At 34.1% G+C, this 20,253-nt stretch overlaps 2 protein-coding genes across 2 annotated transcripts in view; one reads left to right on the top strand and one right to left on the bottom strand.

Moving 5' to 3' along the window:
- Positions 1–341, bottom strand: part of HELRODRAFT_174274 (hypothetical protein) — a gene marked incomplete at both ends in the record, with an annotated part of 9,849 nt that extends 9,508 nt beyond the window's left edge. The window contains one exon of the mRNA XM_009020810.1: positions 10–341. Coding sequence (XP_009019058.1) covers positions 10–341 — 332 coding nt within the window. The remainder of the gene's footprint in view (positions 1–9) is intronic.
- A 4,775-nt stretch (positions 342–5,116) lies between these two features.
- The window catches only part of HELRODRAFT_185679 (hypothetical protein), a 21,147-nt gene continuing 6,010 nt past the window's right edge, over positions 5,117–20,253 (top strand). Inside the window, exons 1-10 of the mRNA XM_009020809.1 lie at positions 5,117–5,300; positions 8,523–8,753; positions 8,946–9,036; positions 12,292–12,402; positions 12,466–12,545; positions 13,171–13,252; positions 13,411–13,539; positions 13,689–13,769; positions 13,847–13,963; positions 19,591–19,652. Coding sequence (XP_009019057.1) covers positions 8,575–8,753; positions 8,946–9,036; positions 12,292–12,402; positions 12,466–12,545; positions 13,171–13,252; positions 13,411–13,539; positions 13,689–13,769; positions 13,847–13,963; positions 19,591–19,652 — 932 coding nt within the window. The 5' untranslated portion in view covers positions 5,117–5,300; positions 8,523–8,574. The remainder of the gene's footprint in view (positions 5,301–8,522; positions 8,754–8,945; positions 9,037–12,291; positions 12,403–12,465; positions 12,546–13,170; positions 13,253–13,410; positions 13,540–13,688; positions 13,770–13,846; positions 13,964–19,590; positions 19,653–20,253) is intronic.

Below are 20,253 nucleotides of genomic sequence, written 5' to 3'. Positions count from 1 at the left end.
AAATGGCACCTGTCACCTAAAAAATTTGGAGAATCACCTTGGCTCCTGCTGTACCTAAAACCTGTTATGTTTGAAAAAGAGGCCCCACGTTGGGCGCCAATTGTAGATTTTCGCCGGGCGACATTCGAATTCCGCACCACGCGGTCCCGAACCGCGTCCGCATACGAATATCCACCCGAGCCTTCGCTTCGGCGGAGTCTTTCCTGGCCGGGATCCGCCACTCTACAATAGACCCTCTCAGGGTCTGAAAACACGGGCCGGGCGGAAGTTTGTTCGCGCCCTGCTTGTTGACTAGAGACGCCGACCTCGTCAACTATCAACAAGTCTTCTTCAACATCCATTATTTTAGGTAAAATAATTAAGTCGAGCCAAATATCAAGTGTACACTTCTTTTATTCAATAAAAGAAATAAAATAACAAACAAAATAATACAAATCAAACCTCTGTCCTTATTAAAACAAAACGATAAGTCCAAAATTAATCTATTAATAATACAACTGTCAAGCAAGAGACCAAAACCTAAAATTAAGATAACAAACGACCAGCCTCCCAATATCTTAACTCGCGGCCTTTTATATGTTTTTACCGCCCTATCTACATAATGCTTTCTATATCATAGAAAATTCTATACTCCTATCTATACTCTCTTCCTATACTCAGAAAAGCGATACAGCACAGCAGCGTCGCTTATATAGCATATCAAATAACAAAATATACATGCATAGAATGACTAGTAAAATATATAGATATGTATAGGCGGCACGCCTCAAAGACGCAATCATTATCATCACAATTTCACAAAATATACAGGCGGCATATTTCAATCGCGCAATCATTATCATCACCATACAGGCGGCATATCTCAATCGCGCAATCATTATCATCCCAATCGTCACAACTTCACATATATATATATATATATATATATATATCTTTATGCATAAGTATATGTGTATCTATGATTTTTTTTTTTTTTATAGAAATTAATTTTATTTTATTTTCAACTAGAGTGATTGCTAAACGCCTGGCAAAACATGTCAACAATCTAGATATCTTTCCAGAGGGTCAGTGTGGATTTAGAGCTGGACGCAGCACAACCGATATGGTGTTCGCTGCGAGGCAACTGCAAGAAAAATGTCGCGAGCAGCAACGGGGACTGTATATGGTTTTTGTTTACCTGACCAAAGCATTTGATTCGGTTGATAGGTCAGCACTCTGGCGCTGCTTGTCAAAAAAATGGTTGCCACTCTGTTTTGTTGCCGTTGTTCGTTCCTTCCATGAAGGTATGAAAGGGAGTGTGGTTGAAAATGGTGAACGGTCACAGGATTTTGATGTTACAAACGGAACCAAGCAAGGATGCGTTATGGCTTGATTGCTGTTCAACATCTACTTTTCATTGATGCTCCGAGTTGCTTTTCGTCACGGTAGTGAGGAGATACCAATCTGTTATCGTATGGATGGGGATGTTTTTAATATTAGATGATTTCAAGCCAAGTCCAAGACACCTATTTTTTGCTGATAATTGTTCACTGGTTGCACACACACAGGCCGAGATTCAGACGCTGTTCAACCGCTTTTATATAACAGCTAAGAGATTTGGACTTACAGTCAGTCTGAAGAAAACTGAGGCCTTGCATCAGAGCTACCCAGTTTCGTTGGGGGCAATGGCCTATGTGATGGCGGACGACTCGCGTCTCAATTCTGTTGATAGATTTTGTTATCTAGGCGGATATATCTCCAATAATGCAACTATCGATGATGATATTGCAGCAAGGCTTGCAAAAGCAGGTGCTGCTTTTGGTATGCTGACCGGACGTTTTTGGAAAGAGCACAGAATTACTCTGGCCACCAAAATTGCGGTATACAGAGCAGTTGTGCTTCCTTCACTGCTTTATGGTTGCGAAACCTAGACGTTCTACCGTCTCCACATTCGTAGGCTCGACCAGTTTCATATGAGATGTTTGCGCATGATTGCAGGTATCCGGTGGGAAGACAAGGTCCCAAACACAGTGGTTTTGGCAAAGTGCGGTATAATGGGTGTGGAATCGCTGCTGCTTCAAGCTCAGTTTCGTTGGATAGGGCACGTTATGCGTATGCCAGATACAAGAATCCCCAAGCAGGTCTTTTTTGGTCAGCTAGCGTCGGAAAATAGACTGGCAAGTGGCCCTGTACGCAGATACAAAGACAGTCTTAAAGAAAATATGAAAAATTGTTGTCTAGACCCCAAGGCTCTTTGTGTTGATGCTCTGCGACGCTCGGAATGGAGACGGCCCAAAGCGGCGATAGAACGGGTGTATGGATTTGTGATACTTGTGCACGGAAATGTTCGTCAAGAATAGGACTTTTTGCTCATTCTAGGACTTACCAATGGCCCAATTCGTCGATTCGACGATGTACTCCATATATATATATGTTTATGCATATGTATATGTGTATCTATGATTTGTTTTTTTTATAGAAATTAATTTTATTTTTTTTTAACTATGTGTAAGGTGGCTATACTTGATAGGTTACTTGTTAACTTTTTATGGTCATCCTGTCTTCTTTTTTCCTTTGTTTTGGAGACAAATAAATTGTATCGTAACGTATATATATTTTTTGTTCTTTATCTTTTTCAGTTTGGTTAATACTATTGTGGTTTAATTCAGACTAGTTATTTTATTTCGATCATATTATTTTCTGTTCAATCAATCAATCAATCAATTAGCTTATAAAGCGCTATTTCCGCGATGTTCAACAGCGCTCTTCAATGAATTTTGAAAACAGATGGGTCTTGAGATCCGCTCTGAACTTTGCAAGTGATGAAGAAGTAGTCAGAGAAGTAGGTAGAGAGTTCCAAAGAAAAGGACCAGAAAAAGCAAAAGCAGATTTGGCAAAAGAGTGTTTAACACGAGTTAAAAAAAAGCGAAAAGAAGAAGACAATCGTAAACCGGGGCGTTTAGGTTTAATTAATATATCTGATAAATACTTAGGAAATAATTTAGATTGAGACTTATACATGAACGTGCAAATTTTAAAAATTATTCTATATTTGATAGGTAGCCAGTGCAAGAGAACAAGATATGGAGATATATGAGAAAAGAAAGGGAAACGAGCAACTAGACGAGCAGCAGAGTTAAAAGCTTTACTTAAAGAATAGAGTATAGAGTCAGGAAGACCATAGTAGAGCGAGTTACAATAATCAATTCTAGATAAGACTAACGAAGAAACAAGAAGGAAAAGAGTAGGATCATAAAGAAAAGGCAAAAGTTTTTTATTCTACGTAGATGAAAGTAAGAGCTTCTAGCAACACTATTAATCTGAGAAGAGAGAGACATAGTAGAATCAAAGATAAAACCTAGACTACGAAACTTATGAGAGACATCAAGAGTTTTAGAATCAGGTAAGATAATAGGAGGAATAGTAATAGAGTGTTTAGATTTATTAAAACAAATTAATTCAAACTTAGAAGGATTAAGTTTAAGACACATAGAGTCAGACCAAGCGATAATTGAAGAAAGACATAGAGATAAATTATGAAGAACACTATTGAGATTAGATGGAGGAAAAGAAGTATAAATGTAAGAATCATCTGCATATATATAGTTAACTAGAGAAAGAAAAGTTATTAATAATACGAGGTAGTTCAGAAGTATAGAGTATAAAAAGAAGAGGGCCAAGGATAGAACCCTGAGGTACCCCGAAAGTAAGAGTAGAGGAGTTAGAAGTAGAATTATTGAGAACAACAGAAGAAAAACGATTACAGAGATAAGAAAAAAACCAAGATAGACAAGAATCAGTAATATTAAAAGAAAGATGCAGCAGTCTGTTATTGAAAGTTGGTTATATTTTGGTTATGATATTGTTGAGGGCATCGGAACTATAGTTCGCGCCTTTTTTTGAACTATTATGTATGTTATGTTATGTTGATTAATGCCAACAATTCGGTAGAATTTATACAATACTGTATAAAATATGGTCTCCTTCCAATATATATATATATATATATATATATATATATATATATATATTGTATTTTATTTTATTTTTATTAACAAATATTTTATCAAAATTATTGCAAATAGATCTATTTTAACGTTAAACGTCGTCGTCAGGTATTATTATAGTTTTAATATTATTAAAAATATATACAAATAAATTCGAAAATAGAAACATGTAATAATGAAAAATTTTAACAACAATAAATTTTTAGAGGATTTTTAAAATTTTTGGAGGATTATTGGATAATGAACACTAACAAATCGGTGGAATTTATTACATATTGTCAAGAATTCGGTCTTCTACCAGCATATATATATGTATATGTATTTATATATGTATATAATATTTATAAACATTTGCATTGTAAGAAGCTGATTTTATGATAATTGGCGTTAGTCGCTTAACGTTTGTTAGCATATGTGCTGCTAGCGTATTTTCTGCTAAGAAATAATTATCATATGGGCTTTAAAGGGTCATTAGCATATCACGTATATGTTTCATTAAGCTATCAGAACCCACCTTTAATACACCACCTCTTGCTTCCATACATACTCATAGACAAAAAATAAAGTAGTTTGAATTCATAATATTTCAAACGTCAAATTTTTTTTCCCCCAAGAAGGATTTTAATAGATTTTTTTTACATAATAATAACAGTTTATACTAGCAAATTTTGGTAAAATTTAGCTGTTAACAAAAATGTTCAGGTTTACCATTTTATTGCAAATTTTTACTGGACTTAATTTCTACTATTTTCTTTATTTCCGATCTTTTCGTGCATAATTTGTAGGTCAAGTTTTTCGTTGCAACAGGATCTTTCTCGTGTTTAACAACGTGATTTGTGTTTAAACGAGGTGAGATTTTTTTTTTGTTGGTTGAAAAAAATGTTTTCTAATGCAAAATAGACTTTTGCTAGGATTATCGGTTAGTTTTTAAAATGTTTTGAAACGCTGTATAATGTGTCTAACCTACTCTACTAATTAATAACAATGGTATTCATTAAAAAAAAGTTTTTAGATGTCTCAAATATTTTAATCATTCTAAGACTAACATAATTCGGGCAAACCCGGAGATCACAAAGTGGTTTTTCCAGCAATATTTATTTGTTGTCAACAAACAGCTTAAAAAGACACATAAGCTCATCCAACGGTGCAACTGATATTTGAACTAAATAGTTATTAATAATACTAATAGAGAGCTTCTTGTTCATTGCCTAAAGACCGTACAGTGTACATAACTGACATTATACTTATGGATATATGGCATATTAATTGTTTCCTGTCCAATAATTTTACTTAGTTCTATGGAATTAAAAACGGGTAAACTCAAACATTGTTTTGTTTGTAGTAATTGACATTTTAATGATTTTTTATGATCAAATGTCTTACTATAGACAAATTTTTTAATTATATGTCAATAAATTGACAAAAAAGTAACTAGAACGATAATGCTAAAAACTGATTGTTTACTTTAATTTAAATTCAATTTTCAACAAATATTTGTTAGATTGACCTTGATTTTAAATATACATGAACAATGTATATATATATAATGCGTCTGCTGTATCCATATTATATATATCCATGATTATACTCGCAAACGGATGGCTTAAATGTATTAAAATTTGTTGCTTGTGATGTGTTCATTCTCTTAATTAACGATGAAAAAATCATACTGAATTAACTCAACATGCATGGGCATAAATGCTAGAATTATTTTTTTGTTGATTCAATCAATCATCGTTTAGCATCCAGAGACCCAGTTCTCCCGAGGTAGGACATTGTTCTCTTTGCCATCAATTTTTTGTGCCAAATTGGGCAATCAGTTGTATCCATTTCATTTAAATTTAGAGCTTTCATGTCTTGCTCGATTGTTTGCTACCAGGACTTCTTAGGACGACCTTTGGGACGTGTGCCAGGTACTTCAACATCTGCATGACAAGTTGTTATGGCACTGTTTCTACTTCGTTTGACATGACCAAACCACCGCCGGCATTCGTTCTTTATATCATCTAAACCAGCACGACGCAGGATTTTGGTAGATTTGATGTGGTCCTTCAGACTAATTCGTTGCATCCATTGGACCATTTTCATGTCGGTTCGTTGAAGTTGTTGTTCCAGTTTAGTTGTCATTGGCCATGTTTCTGCACCATATAACAACACCGGACGTATCACAGATTTATAAAGTCTTGATCGTAGTGGTAGTAGTGGTAGTGGGATGTCACACTGCATCAATATAGAGGTGTTCATTGCTTTGGTTTTGCTGATGTTAACTTTGAATCCATGTTTGGCGAGTCTGGTGTTCCAATCTTCAAACATCTGTGCTGCATTCTGTTCAGACGTGGCTGTTAAAACAATATCATCAGCTTATATTAGATTCCAAATGTCACCAGCGCGTATCGGCTTTGTGATTTCTTCCATCACAGTTATAAATAACAGTGGACTGAGAATTGAGCCTTGGTGAACTCCAATGCCGATGTCAAATGCATCTGTGTTTCCAACCGTTTCTCTCAAGGTGGGGTTTCGAACCCGTTGCTGTTTCTCATTTATATTAACGAAATTTTTATTTAAATGTGAGACATTCTGCTTTTTGCTGATGATTCAGAAATCTACAGATTATTGATGAGTAAAGAGGATAAAAACTAAAAAAATTATTGGATTGGTTTAATAAATGTAAATTTAATCTAATCATAGATATATGTCAGCTATTGAAAATATACTCCAATTAACCGTGTCCACCCTACACCATTTTTCATTTAGGAAAGTAATGGATTTCTATTTTATCTGCAGATGGTTGAAAAAGTATCAGATCTTGGAGCCATCGTAGATGATAGATTGAAGTTCATAAGCCATGTTTTGAAGGTAGTTAACAAAGCAAATTGTATGCTAAGTGTCATTGCCAGGAATTTTAAATACCATTCACATGAAGCATTTGTAACTTCATACAAGTCGTTAGTGAGGTCGCACAAGGAAAAGGGCATCCAGTTATTGAATCCATACGGAGTTGGCTTAATAGCAGGGCATCGAACCGTAAATTTTTTCGTTTCGGTTTACAGTTTCGGTTCAATCAGCAAATCGAATTTCGGTTCGGTTACGGTTTTTGTTCCTGAAATAATATCGTTTTTTTTTGGTTTTCGGTTTCGCTCCGGAACCTATTTTTTTCAAGCATAATTCCTTAAACGCATATAACGAACATACGAACATCCAACTATCGCCACAATGCCAATTTGAATTATATTTTAGATTGTGAATGATAAGAAATCAATAACAAAAATGATTTTTAAATGTTGTCAGTATAAAAAGAAACGTTTCTAATATTTTTTTCAACAAATTAAAACAATCATTACAAAGATGTTTTGAAATCACAAATATAAATATAAGATTGTTTCAAAAAAGATGAAAATTTCTTCTGATTTTTAATATATTTTCTAAAATGTTTTCATTAAAACCACTTCTTCAGTCTCTGAGGATAAATTTTAATCCATAAACAGATGCTTCCAGGCTCACTTGTGTAGCTGGTACTTCTAAATTTTGAAGATCTCAATTGATCTCTAATTTCTCCGATTATACTGGATTTCTCTTCACGTGGCAAACCGTACTCAAATTATCGGCAAACTAAGTCGTTAAAAAAACGAAAAGAGAGATAACAAATTTTCAAAGATAATGAAAATTAACATAGAATTTTAAAAGACGAAATATTATCTAAATATTATTTTTCTGAATTTGACAAAAATATTTTCTTTTAAATTTTTAGCATCGAACCGTTATTAATTTCGTTACGGTTTTCGGTTTTAGTTAAACTAGCAAACAATATTTCGGTTCGGTGACTGTTTTGTTCCGAAAAAAATTTCGGTTTTTAACCTTTTCGGTTACGGTTTAGTTCCGGTTCGATGCCCTAGTATGAAGAAGTACAAAGAAGAGCAACTCGTGTAATAGCATCTCTCTTGTTTACAGACGTTGAAAAACCGACCTTATTCTGTTATAAAGAATAATCCATGGTCAAGTCTCTGCTGATGTTGGCCCTACGTTATTGTTTTCACACTTCAGGCTAACTACATATTCTAGCCATAAAGATTGCCGTAAATTTTGAACAAATTGCCTTTGGCCGCTGTTAATACCATTTCCCTGCCTTAGCGGCTTCAAGTCAGCAATTGATAATGACTCCAAATTCAGCTGACAAACTAATTTATAGCTTGTACTTGTTTATTTTTGCTTGTTCTGTTGAAACCATTTCGCTTCTTTTAAATTAAAATTACATTCGTTAGGCTTAGTTTATTAAGAGGCACTTAACAATTTATTTATATCGTTTTGGTTTTTGCGGACATATTAGTATATGTGTTCTTATTTATATTTGAGTACATTTCTGAAGACACTGTTGTTAAATTTAAGTAAATATACTTTAAATTTCATTCAGTTTTTGGTTTTTCGGTATATGTTTTGTTTGGCGAGGAGCTATGCCTGGGCTACTTGAAATAATAATTATTAAATTATGATTGTTTGTATAAATTATAACCTTATATTACTTTTTTTTATTACTCCAAGATTCATTTTTGAAAAAAAATCTACAAGGTTCAAAGTAAAATTAAAAACCTGTATGATGAACATGAAAAAAAGAGACAAAAAAGTAATAAAATCATCTTCTAATTTGATGCAGACCAATAAATCAGATACAATTGCAAGTTGCTCAGATATAGTATTGTGGAAAAGCCCTCTTGTAACTCTTTACTATTTTGTGAAAGAGTCACATAGATTTGCATTGAAGTGTTGGTCCCAGTTAGTAACAACATGCTTATTGTTTTATAAAATACTCATAAATTTTTCAATATGAATTATTTCAGTAAAAATTCTTTTCTTTATATGTTTTGATTGAACCACCTTTTTCGCTGCTATTGCTTTTACAATTTATAATTGACCTATTTTTTAACATTTTTATCTTAATGAATCGTTCTTTTGCTTGTTATTTAGGCTCGTAGCTTTGAAACAACACTTACTTTTTTTGTTGATTCTCATGGTTCTTGGTTTGTTTTTGAACATCACTAATGGCTCTCATCAGAAGGTGAGCTGCGTACATGTAATTCAAAAGTGATATTAAGTTAAATTTAATTGATATATCTATAAATTTTTGATGACGTTTTTTTAAAAATGTTCAAATACATATAATTTTCAATGTTTCTTTCTTAATATCATTGTAGTCATCATTGCTTTATGTATTTGATTTAATTTATTATTGTCATTCATTGTGTTGTTGGTTAATAGTATTTTGGTTTTTCTCTTGTTGGAGACATTAGAACGCGCTGTTATGTTATGTTATGTAAGTTTATGTTATGTTATGTTACCTTATGACGTGACCTATTTAAGATCCATTACAGGCAAATGGATGCTTCCGATTCAATTCATCAATGATTTTAGGTATACAAACTTCGCTGAATACTTGTTTTCTTCATCCACACTTGTCCAGTGATAGATAATTACAATTAATTTTGCTTACTCTCCTGATTTAATTACTAGCTGAACAAATTGTTTCTGGATCAAAAGGTTTGCAGATTCGGTTCCGATTGCAGACATAATGCCAGTGAAAGGTTTTTAGAACTTTCAAAGAGTTGCATCTGTTTGCAATTTGAATATGGTGCTGGATAATAAATGATGTCTGCCATTTGGATGAAGTGTTGTGTCGCCATGTTACGTGAATTCTTTGATTAAATAATTACTGAATGATCTGTTGAAGGGAAAAGTTTCTGAATGAATTGTTGAATAAAGAGTTTTTGAATGAATTGTAGAATGAAGAATTTCTGAATAAATAAATAAATAAATAAATGAACATCCCCTAGATATTGAAACGATGTGACTTTCTCTATTTTGTCGTTTTTGATACATGAGGCACCAACTATGTCTTTTTTCGTACGCTTTGCTCGTTTTGCTATACGATACAGAGATTTCATTTGTTCACTTTTGCTTTTAGTGAGCCACTCTCTGCACTGATATGTCCGTGCCAGTGCAATTTGACGTCTTGCATAGTTGTTCTTCTCATGGAAAATTTTATGGTCATCTACAGACTTTGATTTTTGCCATTGCTTGTATGCAACTTTCTTTTCAGCTATTGCATTTTGTACACTGTCATTCCACCACCAAGTGTCACGTTCATGCTGACGTTTTGTACCAGTTTTCCCACAAACTGTAGTTGCAGCGTTCATTAAAACGGTTTTGTATGTACTCCAATCTGTACTGGCTTGCGATTGGTGGTCTAACTGTGTTGCGACAATCTGTTGAAATTTTTCTCGATGAATATTGCTTTTCAGCTTCCACGTTATGATTCTCCGAGGCATTTGTTAGACTTATGTTTTGACAGTTCGACAACCAGGTCTGCCACAAGGAGTCTATTATGGGCGACACATGATTCGCCAAGTATAATTTTGACGTTTTTGAACAGCCTTCGGTGTGGTTGCTTGACAGCGAAGAAATCAATTGGCAGCAGATGTCAATCCTTCTACGCTCGAGCATTTCTGCGATTTCCATGCTGCGGCCAGTCAGTGATCCAACATTGAGCGTTCCAAGTCTAAGTGCCATAGAGGGGCCATTCTGAATTTTTCTGCAACATCCGCTATTGCATACTTCCCAGGGATTCTTGACACTCCTTGACCACTTAAGGCCTGCTGGGGACTAGGGGCCGTTGTTTTTCTTTGTGATGGCATAGGAATAATTTGGGGAAAAGTTTTTACATCCGGACACCCATCCTGACGACAACCACCAGTTATAAGCAGTGGGCCTAGCCTTTCACTCAAAAGCACGCAAGGCAGCGTGGATGCAGTTTTGTCATACCCAGGACAAATTGTCGAATGAATGAATGAATTAATTAATTTTCCGAAAATAAAAATAAGTTTAAAAATAAGTTTCCGAATAAATTGTTCAATAAAGAATATCTTGATAAGTTGTTGTCTGGATGAGGTGTCGGTTAATATATGTCCAATGTCTGAATGATATATTGAATGGTGACATATATCTGCTATTTCCTATCTAAATGAGGTTTTGAATAAAGAGTGTCTGGGTGAGATTTGACCGAAAAGTTTGGATGAGGTGATGAGTGATGAATATCTGTAGCTATTTGTACAACTTACTTAAAATGATCGACTTTATTAAAGAAAAAATATGAAAAGAGTTGTAAAATGAGATTGTTTTGGTGAAGTTCATTGTTTTTCCCCTACCAGTTCCATCACTTTTTCTGACCCACCTGTTTAACCACTCTGTAAGAGCCACAACCACAGTCATGTATCTTCCTATTACGTATGTTTGAAAAATTCTTTGGTAAAAAATAATAGTAATTACATGCTCAATACGCACAACAACAGTCTTTTCTCAGTGGCTTTCAATAACTTTCATGGGTTGTTCCAGAAGACGTATATCCAGATATGAAGAGCATTTCAGTTGGTCTTCTTTTCCTTTATATTTCGGCACAGTTGTGCTACTGTTCCATTCTACTGGTAGTATCGATTTACTCCACATCAGAAACCTTTCTCACCAGATGCCTTGATGATATCATTTGTAAGTCCAGATGGATCAGCCGCTTTACCTCCCTTTATTGCCTTTAGCGCATCCGTTTGTTGTGATTCCCTGAATCATTTCTTCCACCGGAAGTGCATCAAAGTCTACCCCAATAGAGTTTGTTTCATTCAATAACTGATCGAAGTAATCCTTCCAGTGATCTTTCACTTCATTCTGCATGGTTATTATGGTGCCTTTATTATTCTTTATGCATGTGGCACCAACTATATCCGATAAAAATGTCGATAAAGTTTCATTAGGTAAAAATTGTATGCCAGAGTTTGTCCAAATTTTTGTTTGGTTAACATGTACAATTATGCGCCTAACTGCATTTTTACTGATTACCATTTGAAAGATTTTAAGCTAAGTTAACATTTAATAACTATTCATATCAATTTAGATGTCAGTAAGCATCAAGTTACACTAACATTTAACAGATTTTTTGTTTTTGATATACATTTATGATTTATTGGTCAACCTTACATCTAGAAATTAAATATAATTGACGTTTGTTTACCTTTTATAGATTATCTTTTCAATAAGACATCACTTCGACACAAAACGTTTTTTAATTTAAAATCAGTTTATAGACATCCTTGTCACTAAGCATCAAGTTACACTAACATTTTACAGATTTTTTGTTTTTGATATACATATATGATTTATTGGTCATCCTTACATCTAGAAATTAAATATAATTGACGTTTGTTTACCTTTTATAGATTATCTTTTCAATAAGACACAATACACAAAACGTTTTTTAATTTAAAATCAGTTAATAGACATCCTTAAGAAAAATACATCAAGGTTTTCCTATTGGATTGGTCTGGGAATATTATCTTCAGTAGGATTGGGCACAGGACTACATACTTTTTTATTATATTTAGTAAGTAAACAACGATATATTCTTACTTATATTTCAAAATTGAATATCACAAATAACATTCAGGGTCCTCACATAGCTGAAGTTACATTAGCTGCATACGAATGCCAAACTGTTGATTTTCTAGAACCTCCTTATCCGGATGAGTTAGAATAAATATATTAATAAATTTATAAATTATACCTAGTCCTGAAATGAATTGTGTGCAAAATATTCGATTATCTTGGAATGCAGTGGCATCATTTGTCTAAGTTATTGCAGTTATGGGCAGTTTGTTTTTTCTGCTTTTTTTGTTTTTACGCATGATATTCTTTATACATGGTAAACACAGATTGTAGTTTAGTGGTGATGCAAAAATTTGGTTTAAAGTTTTAAAGCATTAATCAAAATTGACTGTTAATGTAACAATGATAATTAAAAAATAAAATATTACAATTTCATTTAGCCCTGTACCTTGGAATAGATTTGAAAACTCATAGCTCAGCTTTAAATTTATTTCCGAATTTTAATCTTAATGTTTTCGAAATTTTTATTTGTAAAATGCGTGGCTTTTTAAAAAGTGGTATTTAATATACAAAATCATTCATAATTGTATAAATTTTATAAATCTACAAACAAAACTTAAAAAATTATGATCACTGGCATAATTAGAAACAACGACCTGGAATTAAACATAACAACAGCCTAGAACTCTGTGACGATGTTTTATTCTAGTTTATTATCAACGGCCATTTAAGTTAAAGCGTAATAACACTAACAATTACATTACAGCATTATTTGTCCGGAGGAAGAAGGGTTGGGTGTGTCTGTTTGGTCAATAATGAGCAAACTACGCTGGGCCTGTTGTATGTGGGTCAGTTCTCATGAATATTTTTAACAGTTATCAACAAGAATTTTTCAATTAGCTATTACATTTTATGACGTCATTTGTTAAATGGCAGAAAGCGATGACAGTCAAAACTAAGAATTTTCATTTTCTAATGTTTTGCTGCAAATTGTGGTTAATTTTAGGGGGTTGGCACTGCAATTGGTGAATTGCCACCGTATTTTATGGCTAGAGCATCTCGACTTTCAGGCCTGATAGACGACGAAGAAGCAGAAGTTGAGGCTATTTTAGCTGGAAAAAAGGGATCTAAAATCGTTAGAAATCATCACTCATTTTGTAAAATTGTTAGAATTCATTACTCATTTGGTGCTATTCACGACATCTTTTAAAATATTTTTTGCACATTTTTACTCTGAAAATTCTCTATTGTTTCGCATGTTTGATATTTATATTGTTTTTACAGTCGCCGGTTGATAGAAGTAAAGTTTTTATACATAACTTAATTCACAAAGTTGGTTTCTTGGGTATATTATTGTGTGCATCCGTAAGTTACCTGTTTCATTTTATCTTTCATTGGGTTCTATAGCATGTCAGTTGAACAATCTACAAAATTCATTCAAGATTCCTAATCCTCTTTTTGATCTGGCCGGCATTACTTGTGGTCATTTTTTGGTTCCATTTTGGACTTTTTTTGGAGCTACCTTAATTGGCAAAGCCATAATAAAAATGCATATCCAGGTAAATATTTAAGTTTTAAAATATTTGTATTCGGTAAGAACTGATACCAAAATTTAATTTATGTGTTCATGATGAAAGTTATTGGAAATTGCAATAAATGTTGTATTTTATGCTCAAATTTCAAAGCTACGTAGAATTTTATAAATTAAATTGCAATAATTGTCTGAAATGTTAAGCTAAGGCTTTATTAGAACTCTAAATGTGAGTATTTATTCTATATATCTTGTCATGTTAAGTTATTTAAATTTTTATTTTGATGAACTAAATTATTACTATGTTATTAAACAATTTTTTATTATAATTTTGAAAAGTTGAGAAATTCAAATGCTTTTATAGTGCTTTCATTCATATCATGAAGGTTGTAATTTTCTTAGAATAGAGAAGATGTTTCATTTTTAGATTTTGCTTTCTAAGTAGGGGATTTCCTTTGATAAATCCAAAAGTGCAGCATAATTATGCTAACCTGGTTGTGCTACTACCATAATAAACTTTTATAAAAAAAAACTTATTGAGCTGTGGAGTTTACAATTACAAGTTATGAAGAAATTTGAAATTATATGGCAATAGTTCAAAAGTTATTACTTTTTTATTCATACAAGCTTTACTTCAATCAATATAGAGAAGACATGTTAGAGTGTGTGATCATGCGAAAAGGTCATGGCTCCAGCACTAAAATCTTTGGAGTAACAATCTAAGACAATCACAATACTTTGTCTAAAAGATTATGCAAAACTTTTCTGTTTTATAAGTAAAATTAAAAATAAATTAAATAAACCTGCAATAATTGATTTGTATTATTCTTTAATTTTTACTTACCTCATCTACTGCAGTCCTGACATTCATCTAAAACAGTTAACAAAATGCCAAAACCGATTTATAAGAATATTAAAAAATTTTCATCCTCGCAGTCACACAAGTGAATATTATCTCGAGATGAAAATTATCAATATCAAAAACTTGTACGTAGCAATATTTATTTTAAAATTTCTAACAATTACCGGCATTTTTTAGAGACTTTTTACTTTTGGAACTTCCATTCAAGCAAGAACTAATCGCCACACGCCACTTTTCTATGCTCCACATGCCAGAATTAAATTACTCTGCATGAGTTTGAAACACACCGGCCCAGGAATATGGCAAACAATTTCACAAGAAATTAAGGATTGCAGCTCTTTGTACCTTAAAAAAAAGGAAAAATATTTAATTATGAAAAGTTTTGTCTTTATTATGAATATAAACTATTCTGCAATGGTCAAAAGACGGCCAAAAATGGTGTTGGAATTTTTGTCAAAGAACCGCTAGCCCAAGAAGTGCTGGATATTAAAAGGATTAACTCACTTCTCATGTGGATCAAGATTCGCGTAGAAAAGCAAACGAACTATTTTTTCTGCATACGCACCACAGACAGGTGAATCAGAAGAGATGAAAAATGACTTCAGGGCTGCGTTCTCTGACACCATCTAAACAATACCAAAATCTGAAACAATCCTGATTGGAGGCGATCTCAATGGCCACGTTGGAGAGAAAACAGATGGTTTTGACAAGTGCAGGGCGGTTTTGGCTATGGAGAACAGAATGAAGATGACAACCGCATCCTTGAGTTTGCTGAAAGTCACTAGTTTTATTTACTGAACACATATTTTAGAAAAAGGTAGGAAAATCTCATAACATACAAAAGTGGACGTTCAGCCAAGCAAACTGATTTCTTCACTGTCAAGCAACAGCACCGAAGGCTGTTCAAAAATGTCTAAGTTATAGCTGGCGAATCGTGTGTCGCTCAACATAGACTCCTTGTGGCAGACCTGGTAGTCAAACGGACAAAACAAAAGTCTAAACAAATGCCTCGGAAAATCAAAACGTGGAAGCTGAAAAGCATACAAAACCGTTTTGATAAACGCTGCAACTACAATTTGTGGGAAAACAGGTACAAAACGCCAGCGTGAACGTGTCACTTGGTGGTGGAATGACACTGTACAAAATGCAATAGCTGAAAAGAAAGCTGCATACAAGCAATGGCAAAAATCAAAGTCTGTTGATGAACACAAAATTTTCCGTGAGATGAACAACTATGCAAGACGTCAAGTCACACTGGCTCGGACAGCTCAGCGCAGAGAGTGGCTCACTAAAAGCAAAGGTAAACAAATGAAATCTCTGTATCGTATAGCAAAACAAGCAAAGCGTACGAAAAAAAACATAGTTGGTGCCTCATGTATCAAAAACGACAAAAATGAGATGGTTTTTGAACAAGATAAGATCACGCTACAGTGGAGAGAATATTTCAACCGTCTGTTAAATGAAACAAATCCCATCCAAGTCAACTTTGACGCTCCACCCATCGAAGGTCCGATTCCAGACATCACTGTAGAGAAGCTTACAGAAGCTCTGAAAGCTATGAAGGATGGAAAGGCAGCAGGGCCCTCTGGACTCACAAATGACATTATCAAAGCAGTGCAGGTATTCAAACGTTACTACAACTTTGCCGTGAAGTGTGGAGAAATTTCTCAATGCCGACTGAATGGAACTGTAGCATGACAGTTCCGCTATACAAAGGCAAAGGTGATCCATTGAACTGTTCATTATATCGTGATATACGTCTGTTAGAACATTCCCTGAAAAATGTCGAGAAAATCATTGAGAGAAGATTAACGTCGTGGATCACAATCGGAAATTATAAATTTGGTTTTCTAGCGGGGAAATCAACAATTGATGCAATTAACATCATTCGGCAACTGCAAGAGAAGTACTTCGCAAAGCATCGACAACTATCACACATTTTTATAGACATTGAAAAAGCATTTTATCGAGTTCCCCGTGAAGCAATGAAGTGGAGTTTACGTCGACAACTCATTCCAGAATATCTTCTTCGACTTATGATGGAAATGTATACGAATACTAAGACTCTCGTCAGAACAACGGTTGGGAACACAGATGCATTTGGCATCGGCGTTGGAGTTCACCAAGGCTCGATTCTCAGTCCACTGTTATTTATAACTGTGATGGAAGAAATCATAAAACCGATACGCACTGGTGACATTTGGAATCTAATATATGCTGATGATATCGTTTTAACAGCCACGTCTGAGCAGAATGCAGCACAGATGTTTGAAGATTGGAACACCAGACTCGCCGATCATGGATTCAAAGTCAACATCAGCAAAACCAAAGCATTGAACACTGGTGAACCCATCCAATCCACAGCTACTGGACGATGGCCCTGTTCAGTTTGTAAAGCTGGTGTATGTAACAATTCAATCAAGTGTCAGCAGTGTAACCAGTGGTGTCACAAACGTTGTTCAAAAATAATTGGTACTTTATATAAAGTGTTCAATTTTGTTTGTCTTGCTTGCATCAATACACAACAACAAATTCGAAATAGCAATGTTTTTGAAGCCCTTAAGGTAGAGAAAGTCACATCGTTTCAATATCTACGGGATGTTCAGAATTGTGCTGGAACAGCTGAAGCTGCCGTTCGAGCACTTATACGTGCAGCCTGGAATAAATGGCATCTCCTTGCCTCCAAATTGATGCGGCGTGACATCCCACTACCACTACGATCAGAACTTTATAAGTCTGTGATAGGTCCGGTGTTGTTATATGGTGCAGAAACATGGCCAATGACCACCGAACTGGAACAACAACTTCAACGAACCGACATGAAAATGCTCCGATGGATTCAACGAATTAGTCTTAGGACCACATCAAATCTACCGAAATTCTGCGTCGTGCTGGTTTAGATGATATAAAGGACGAATGACGGCAACACCGTCTGCGGTGGTTTGGTCATGTCAAATGAAGTGGAAACAGTGCCATAACTTCTCTTGCAGATGTTGAAGTACCTGGCACGTCTCAAAGGTCGTCCAAAGAAGTCCTGGTCGCAAACAATCGAACAAGACATGAAAGCTCTAAATTTAAATGAAATGGATACAACTGATCGTCTAATTTGGCACAAAAAGTTGATGGCAAAGAAAATAACGTCCTACCTCGGGAAACCGGGTCTCTGGACGCAAAACGAAGATTGATTGGTTGATTGAAAAGTTCTGTCTTTAAAGGATAATAATTTAATTTCATTTAACATTGATATATTTTTCTTCTGTTAACAATTTTAATTTAGTCTAATTCCAGTTTATTCTCGTGATATTATCAGAACATTGAAAAGCTATTTTAAGTTACACGGTAGCCAAGCCTACAAGAAATAATTTTTTATATTTGGTCTCCGAATCATTCATACTTTTTGTTTTGTTTAATTAAATAAAAATGATTTGATTTGGTATTTGAAGCTCTTTTTTTTACGGCTGTAAAGGATTCTGATATATTTTCAGGTTGGTGCAAAAATATTGTCGGTTTTCTACCATCCATTTTAAAATGCAATAAATTTGCTTTCATTTGAGATATTTAATCAAAATAAGAACCATCACAATCTATGCACGTTTGCCAACGAGAAATTAATTCATTGTTGCCTGTAGCATAAAAATCAGGGGTTCTAGAGGCGACAAACTGTAAGAAGGCATTTTTCGTAGCTTCTTCGGTTTTGAAGCACTTTTCACGCAAAAAGTTGTTGAAGTGTTTGAAAAAGTGGAAATCTGTTGGTGAGAGGTCTGGTGAGTATGGTGGGTGAGAGAGTATCTTGTAACCCAACGCGTTCAGTTTTTTAGCGTTAGTTGGGTGACGTGTGGCCTGGCGTTATCGTGGAGAAGGATCGGATCCTTTCTGTTAACCAATGCAGGACGTAGTTGGCGTAATTTCTGTTGGCAGTACATCTCTCCATTAATCGTTTGACCAGGTTTTAAAAAGCTATGGTGAATCAATCCAGCTGTAGACTACCAAACTGTCACCATTAACTTTCTTTGGTACAATTTTGGTTTGGGAAAGTGTTTTGGACATTCATCATGGTCCGACCGCTGAGCTGAACGTCGTCTGTTATCATATAGGATCCATTTTTCATCACACGTCACATTCCGGTCAAGAAACGGATCGTTTTTATTACGCAGAACAATTGAAGCTGACACCTCAAAACGCCGAATTTTTTATTTTCGTTCAACTCATGTGGAACCCACTTGTCAAGTTTTTTGACTTTACCAATCTGTTTCAAATGACAAACTACTGTTGTGTGATCAACCTAGAGTTTATTGGCAACTTCTCGAGTAGTTTTAGCTGGGTTTGCGTCAATAATTTCTTTCAGTTTGTCATCATCAATCCCGGATGGTAGCCCGCGACCATCTTCATCTTGGAGGCTCATGTCACTAGTACGAAATTTTTTAAACCATCTTTGTGTGGTACGCTCAGAAGCACCGACGTCGCCCCTTGCTTCCGCAATATTACGAGTTGCTTCTGCCGCATTATGCCCAAGTTTAAACTCATGAAGTAAATTATTCCAAAAATCACGCTTAGACAACATTCTCAAATATCGCTCAAAATCAAAAACACTGAATAGTTGGACCAATTAATTAATAAAGGCTAGATAGAAGAATAAATAACTTACAAAATGATATATAATGATCAATATATTCAATAAATTGTATTTAAAAATTTAGTGATGAAAAATTTATTAACATAAAACCGACATTATATTTGCACCAACCTAATAATTATAATGTTTATGTTTAAAAAGGTTTCTTTTTTCTTTTCAGAAACTTTTTGTGATTATTGCTTTCAGTGAAAAACACGTGGACCAAGTAGTAAATCTTGTAGAGTTAGTATATTTCGTTTAGACTGTTTATATATGCTGGAACTTTGTACTTTGATCAATATTTTTTGCCTAATTCTTTTTTATTTTTCTTTGTTAGTTTTTAATTTTTTAAGAATCTTTTTTATATCAAACTATATTTGTTTTATGATGTTAAATTTTTCAGCTCAATCTAACGTCATCACTGTACGACAATAAAGCGTCAGATTAAAAATGCCGTCACAGCATTTAATAATAACCGTATTTATATATCGCTTTGGAATCAACTTTTTTTATGAAAACGCATACACTTGCTTACGTTCGAAAACAATGTGCCATGTATGTCAAACCCAGCACTGTAACACAAGAGATGCACCTTTTTCCACTGCACCACTACCACCAAATTCAAGTATATGTATATATATATATTTTGGTAATAGACCATAATTTTTACAATATTTTATAGATTCTACCGAATGTTTGGCGTTAATATGTTTGTAGTTTGTTTGTAAACGAACTACAAACATATTAACAAACATTCGGTAGAATTTATTGAATATTTATATATATATATATATATATATATATATATATATATATATATATATATATATATATATATATATGG

The sequence above is a fragment of the Helobdella robusta genome, assembly GCF_000326865.2.
Source record: "Helobdella robusta unplaced genomic scaffold HELROscaffold_29, whole genome shotgun sequence".
Classification (NCBI taxonomy): domain Eukaryota; kingdom Metazoa; phylum Annelida; class Clitellata; order Rhynchobdellida; family Glossiphoniidae; genus Helobdella; species Helobdella robusta.
The sequence above is the reverse complement of the archived record's forward strand: the minus strand, read 5'-3'. Positions and strand labels throughout refer to the sequence as shown.